The following is a 6,000-nucleotide window of genomic DNA, read 5'->3' as shown; positions in this document are numbered from 1 at the left end:
CTCCCCCCCCCCAGCCCCCGCCCTGCCCCCATCTGCAGGACCAGGATGCCTTCTCTGTCTGCTCAGCCTTGGAACCAGGGTCTCCAAGCCTTGCTGCTATGGAGCCGAGCCCCACCCCCACTGCCACCCCCGGAGTGTCTCCCCAGGGGTCAGAGGTCAGCCTCATGCTCCAGGTGAAGCGCCTGCCCGGGGCTCAGGTGCCAACCAGAGATGGTATCTCCAACAGCTTTGCAGAGGCCTGGCCATCCCAGGACCAATTTACATTCTTTGGTCTCGGTTTGCTGGAGCCAAAACGGGGTGGGGGCAGGGGCCCTAAATCCACAAGACCCGAGGCCGGATCTTGGCTGCCTGACCTGGGGCGGTTCTGGCCCCATCTTTGGGGTGGGGGGGTTTGCACCAAGGGGAAGGTGGCAAGAAGCTCTGTGCCCCGCTGGTCTGGGCCGGACAACCTGCACGCCGCCCCCCACACGCAGGTGCACTCAGCACCCCTGCAGGTCCACTCGGTGCAGCCCCGTGTGTGGCCCACACACTGCTGCTCCCAAACCCCACAGCACGTGCCATCCTGCTCACCACGCTCTGGGACACCTAGTGCCCCATCTGGGACACCAAGGCTGGACCCATCTGCGCCCAGGGCCCTGTGGGTGCCCACGGGCTGTCTCCAAGGCTGGACCAGCCCTGGGTGACGAGCAGAGGGGTGGTGTCAGGCAGCAGGCAGGCCCGAGCGGGGACCTGGACGGACATCTGTCCTTGTCCACAGGGCACGATGGACCCCAGCAGGTGCAGAGGCTGTGGGACCACAGGCTGCAGGACACTCAGAACATCCAAAGCAGCGCCCCCCACGCCCCCCTCCCCCCGCTATCCCCACGCCCCCCACAGCCCCCTCCCCCCGCTATCCCCACGCCCCCTCCCCCCGCTATCCCCACGCCCCCACGCCCCCCTCCCCCCGCTATCCCCACGCCCCCACGCCCCCCTCCCCCCACTATCCCCACGCCCCCCACGCCCCCCTCCCCCCGCTATCCCCACGCCCCCACGCCCCCCTCCCCCCACTATCCCCACGCCCCCCACGGCCCCCTCCCCCCGCTATCCCCACGCCCCCCTACCCCCGCTATCTCCACGCCCCCCTCCCCCCACTATCCCCACGAGGACACAGCGACCAGGCGCACAGTGGGCTGGGACTCTTTATTGTGTGACCACACTTTGAACAGAGGGCAGAGCGGATGGGTCACCGGTAGCTCCCGTGGCCCCGAGGGGCCTCCCGACGCAGCTCCCCTGGGCTGGCCATGTCCTCACGTGCCCAGGAGGAGGCCGGAGAAGCTGGAGCCGCTCTGGACGGTGAGGGGCGCCCCGGAGCCATTGTCCACGAAGACGGAGGCGTACTGTCCGGCCTGCAGACACCCCACAGTGGACGTCACCACCCACAGGGCCTGCCCACCCACGAGGAGCGTGGGGAGCTCCCACCCCAGGCTTGTGGTGCCCCGGGGTCCTGAGTGGCCACATGGCCCGTGTCCACCCACGGGCTGAGGCCCAGAGGCACGGACCCCTCCGACCGCCCACCCCTCCGACCTCACCTGCAGCTGGAGCAGCCCGTGGACCAGCACCGTGAAGATCCTGCCGCCGCCTTCCAGGCCTGAGACGGCTTCCAGCGACCTGGGCACGTGCCAGGGTGAGGGCACAGCTGGCCCGAGGGCCTGGACCCCACCCCAGGGCTCAGGGCAGCCCCTCCACTCTCCACGGGCAGGACCGTCCGCACTCAGGCACCCACCCAGCCTCCTGCGACCCCGGCATCCAGGGTGGCCCCCACTCACGTGTGGCGATGGCACAGGCTCTCGATGCAGATGAGCACCCGCACTGTGTCCCGGGCCCGGGCCCGGCCCTGCAGGCCCCTGCGGTCTGTGGAGACAGCCGACTGTAGCCCTCGGGGAGGACAGAGCCGAGAGGCAGGCCGGGTGTGGGGGGTAGGGGGGCGTTTCGGGGCACACTGCCCAGGACAGGCATAGGAGTGGCTGCGAGTTGGGGGCAGGTGGGCTGGGGCCCTGTCCAAGCCCCCAGTGGGAGCCGGGTTTGGAGCAGGAGGCAGCTCTGCGATGGGACCCAGGCCTGGACTGCGATGCGGGGGCCCAGCTGGGAGAAGCAGCCCCACCCACACATGCTGGCCTGCCCCTCTCACCCAGGTGCAGGCTGGCCGAGAACTGGAAGATGGCGGCGACCGGGGCTGTGAATCGGCCGGAGGCCAGGCTCAGGCCCGAGCCCCGCAGGAAGGCGCCCTGGGCAGTGGGCTGCAGGGACAGCAGGGGAGCATCCGGCTGCAGGGCCTGGGCACCCCGCCTGGACGAGGCGCCTGCAACCCACAGCCCCGACCAGAGCACAGCCAGGCGGGAGGACCGAGGGCACGGCCGTGCGTCCGCTGGGCCTCTGGCCTCAGGTCCCGGGGGCGGAAGGGCACCCAGGGACAGACAACCCGCCGGGCCACCTTGGGCCCCACTCGCACGCCTGGTGCAGGAGGGTGGCCTGGGCACACGGGACCTAGTCCTGACCAATGGTGGCCACTCCCCCAGGCCCCGGCTGCGTGGATGTGAGGGCCGCCCCAGCATCCTTCCTCCAGCAGGGTCCCCAGAGACACCCGGGGCTTGGGGGACCCCGGGCACCCCCGCACACTCACGGCCTGGAAGCCCTGCAGCTCCACCAGCGTCTTCTTGTCCACCGGCACCGGGCCCCGCAGCCGGCAGTGAAAGGCCTCGGCCACCAGCCGCCCGCCCGGCCCCTCGGGCAGCAGCGAGCCCCAAGCCCCCGAGAACCGACGCTCGGTGGCCTCTGTGAGGACAACAGGAGGTCAGCGGATGGGGGTCACCCCCAGAGCCTGGGGGACCCACCTGAGCCTCTGGGAGGATGTGGGCAGGGGCACCTCACCTCTCAGCATCTCCTGAAACTCCTGCAGCAGAACCTCCCGTGTGACTTCCGCACCAGCGGGCCCAGGGGGTCCCGGGGGGCCGGGGGGGCCGGGGGGGCCGGAGAGGCCTCGCTGGGAGAGGCAGGAGGCTGTGAGGATCCCAGCGGGAGCCACAGCCACCCCGCCCCAGGCTCAGGCCCCAGGCTCAGGCCCCAGGCTCACCGACTTCTTGTCCCGGCCTCGGCACCGTTTCTTCAAGGCCCCGTCATCCGGCCGCCGGACGAAGTTCAGCCACGTCATGTGGGCATCTGAGAACTCGGGCCCCGAGGCCTCGGGCAGCTGAAGGGCCAAATGGCAGGGCTAGTGTGCTGACCGGGCCCCACGGGGTCCTCCCTGCTGCCCCAGGGCAGAGCGGGGGCCCTCAGGCCCAGGCCGCCTCAGCAGTACTTGGGGTGACGGAGCAACGAAGGCCATTCCTGGGGACTCGGACCAGGACTCAGGCATCAGGCAGGGCGAGGGCTTGGGGCCTTTTGAAAGCCAGGCAAGGCGTCCGGGCACCTCGGCTCTGGCTCTGTGTGGGTGACCTGCCCTCTTCCGTCCGCCCTGTCCCCAAGCACACGGGCACGCCGTGCACACACAGGGCCAGCTTTCTGTGTCCCAACAGGGGCGTGGCCTGGCCGAGGCAGGGGGAGGACAAGAGCCCGTTTTCCAGGGTCTTTCTGAGAGACCCCGTCATCCGGCTCAGCTGGGGAGGGGACGGGCCCTGCTCCTCAGGCTCGGACCCAGGCCCCGCTGCCGACCTCCTCGCTGTCGGAGGGAGGGCTGGAGGGGCAGTGCAGAGCGGCCTGAGACCGTGCCCCAGCCCTGAGGGGTGTGGCTGGAGGGAAAGCTTCCTCTCTGAGAAAGTCTGTGCGGGACTCAGACAGGAAGCCCAGGAAGGGAACAGCAGCGGAGCAGATGCTGGCGGGGGGGGGGGGGGGGGGGGGGCTGCCACGCCCCCGGGAGCCATCCCAGGCAGGGCAAGCCCCAGGTCTGGGCCCCAGGGGGTCCGGCCCCAGGTCCCGTCCACAGTCAGCCCTCAGCCCCAGACCCAGCAAGCGCCAGGCTCTGGGGCAGCGCAGCCTCCTCACCAGGCTTAGGTGGGCCCTGTCCTGGGGGGCTGGGAGGGGCAGGGGCCCTAAAGGGTGCAGGAAGAGCAGGGGTCCTCATGTGGGGAGGGCCAGCCTGGGTCACGTGCCACCTGGCGAGGGCACCCCCATGGAGGCCCCGCCCGGGACAGAGGTCCACCTGTCTGTCCCCAGACTGCCCGGTGCCCTGGCTGGGGCAGCAACCACTCCTCCCTGGCTGGCAGGGCCCAGGGACTCATCTGGAAAACGGGGCCTCGGGCTCCATGGGGCGCGTGGGCTGAGAGCAGCCAGGCTGGCCGCCACAGAGACGCCCTTGGGCGGCAGGAGGCCGGGATCAAAGGCAACCGGGCTGGCGGGGGGCCTGTCCTGGCAACTGCCGCTCCCCTCCCAACCCCGGCCCAGGGGTCAGCTGCAAACCCCTCAGGAGGTCCTCAGCGGAAGACAGAGAGGCCAGGGCTGAAGCAGGTGCGGGGGCTCAGGTCTGAGAGGCAGACTCAGGCAGTCAGGGCCAGAGGGACCCTAAGGACCGGAGCATCCCACCCAGAGGCCATGGGGGCGGGGGGGGGGGATGGCTAACAGCAGGGGTGAGGGCGAGGCCCCCAGGAGCTCAGGGTCCAAGCTAGCCTTGGCCTCTCCACCCGGCGTGGTGGGCAGGTTCCCAAGAAGGAGTCTTGGCAGCCCAGGAGCCCTCCCCACCTCCTGCCTGGGTTACACTGGAAGGCACGGGAGGCTGGGGCCGGCGGTGCTGGGGTTTCAAGGGTCTTGGTTCAGCCCCACTGGGAAGGCGCTCCCCTCCCCACACCCCTCCCAGGCCAGCAGAGGGCCAGGTCGGCCCCTAACGCGTCTGCAGCAGATGCTGCCCGAAGCCCCACCCCACCGGACGGGAAGGGGCCGGAGAGCCCGGCGGGTAGAGCGTGGGGTGGGAGGACGGCGCCCCGCTAGGCGAAGCCCCCACGCGAGCGGCGCCGCAGGTGTGCGCGTACCTTGGGGGAGCCGGGCAGCCCCTCGCTGTTGGCCACGGTGGCGTTGCGGGGTTCCGCGCGCGGGACCGGCTGCCGCGGCCTCTTCTGCTCCCGCCGCGCCCCGACGGCCCCGAGGAGCGCGAGCTGCGGCCAGAGGAGGCCCATGGCCGCGGCCCAGGCCCAGCGCATGGCGGCGGCCGGTGCTCGGGTCGTGGCAGCGGCTCAGCGCTTCGCGCAGGGGCGCCCGGGCGTGCTCATGGGGGCGGCACGGCGGCTCAGAGCCCCAGCGCAGAGGAGGCGCGGCCGCGGGGGCCGCCTGGCCGCCGGTACATGTCTGTGCGGATGCGCCGGGCGCCGTAGCAGGACGGGCAGGCAGATGGCGCGGACGGGGCGGCGGGACGGCTCCTGTCCCCGCGGGTCGCCCGTGCGGCTTCCCCTCCCGCGCGCAATGCCCTCGCTGCCCGCGCCGCCGCCAAATAAACCCTCCCTCCTCCCCGAGCTCGCGGGCTCCAGGGGGAGGGCTCACACGGTGATCCGTCAGCAGGCTCCCAGCCGGCCCTGGGCGTGGACGGGCCGGGCACCCCCCTGACCGTGCGCCGGTGGCTCCCGCCTCCCCAGACCCTCCCACTCGCTTTGGAAACAGCCTGCACCCCTTCCCAGGAGGCGGACTCACCCTGGAACCGTTAACAAGGATCTGCCCTGCCCCCCACGGAGCTAAGCTGCTGGCCCCTCACAGCCACCCCTTCAGGGCGGTGGCCCGGAGCCCAGGGCGGAGACACACCGCTTGGAGAGCTCACAGCCCTGCGGGACCTTCCTGCGACCCCTCTGCTAGGTGCTCTGGCCCTGCTGGGTCCTGGTGGTGTCCGAGAGCCTGCTCGGGCCCTGCCGCAGGGAGAGGCAGGACCCAGGAAGCCGGGCGGCTGACCCACCGGCCCTGGCCTTGTGCAGCCTCAATGACCCTATGACCCTATGACCCTGGGTGTTGCTTCTCCAGCAGGGAGGAGCTGGCTGACCTCAAGGTGTG

At 71.3% G+C, this 6,000-nt stretch overlaps 1 protein-coding gene across 2 annotated transcripts; it reads right to left on the bottom strand.

Annotated features, from left to right (window-relative positions):
• Nucleotides 1-1,286: 1,286 nt before the first annotated feature.
• Nucleotides 1,287-5,349, bottom strand: C1QTNF12 (C1q and TNF related 12; the record flags this gene model as incomplete). 2 transcript variants are annotated; one of them, XM_079778433.1, is made up of 8 exons in its annotated part: nt 4,998-5,349; nt 3,110-3,226; nt 2,908-3,019; nt 2,660-2,811; nt 2,168-2,276; nt 1,806-1,890; nt 1,569-1,647; nt 1,287-1,385 (listed from the first exon to the last, which is right to left on the bottom strand). In XM_079778433.1, exons 1-8 carry the CDS (start codon nt 5,163-5,165, stop codon nt 1,287-1,289), a joined length of 921 nt encoding a protein of 306 aa, XP_079634559.1. In that variant the 5' UTR covers nt 5,166-5,349. The 2 variants fall into 2 exon arrangements, with proteins under 2 accessions (XP_079634559.1, XP_079634560.1); XM_079778434.1 differs by having other exon boundaries at nt 1,806-1,906; nt 2,169-2,276.
• Nucleotides 5,350-6,000: the final 651 nt, after the last annotated feature.

Source organism: Cnephaeus nilssonii (genome assembly GCF_951640355.1).
Source record: "Cnephaeus nilssonii genome assembly, chromosome: 7".
In the NCBI taxonomy this organism is placed as follows: domain Eukaryota; kingdom Metazoa; phylum Chordata; class Mammalia; order Chiroptera; family Vespertilionidae; genus Cnephaeus; species Cnephaeus nilssonii.
This window is presented reverse-complemented; position numbering and strand designations above follow the sequence as displayed.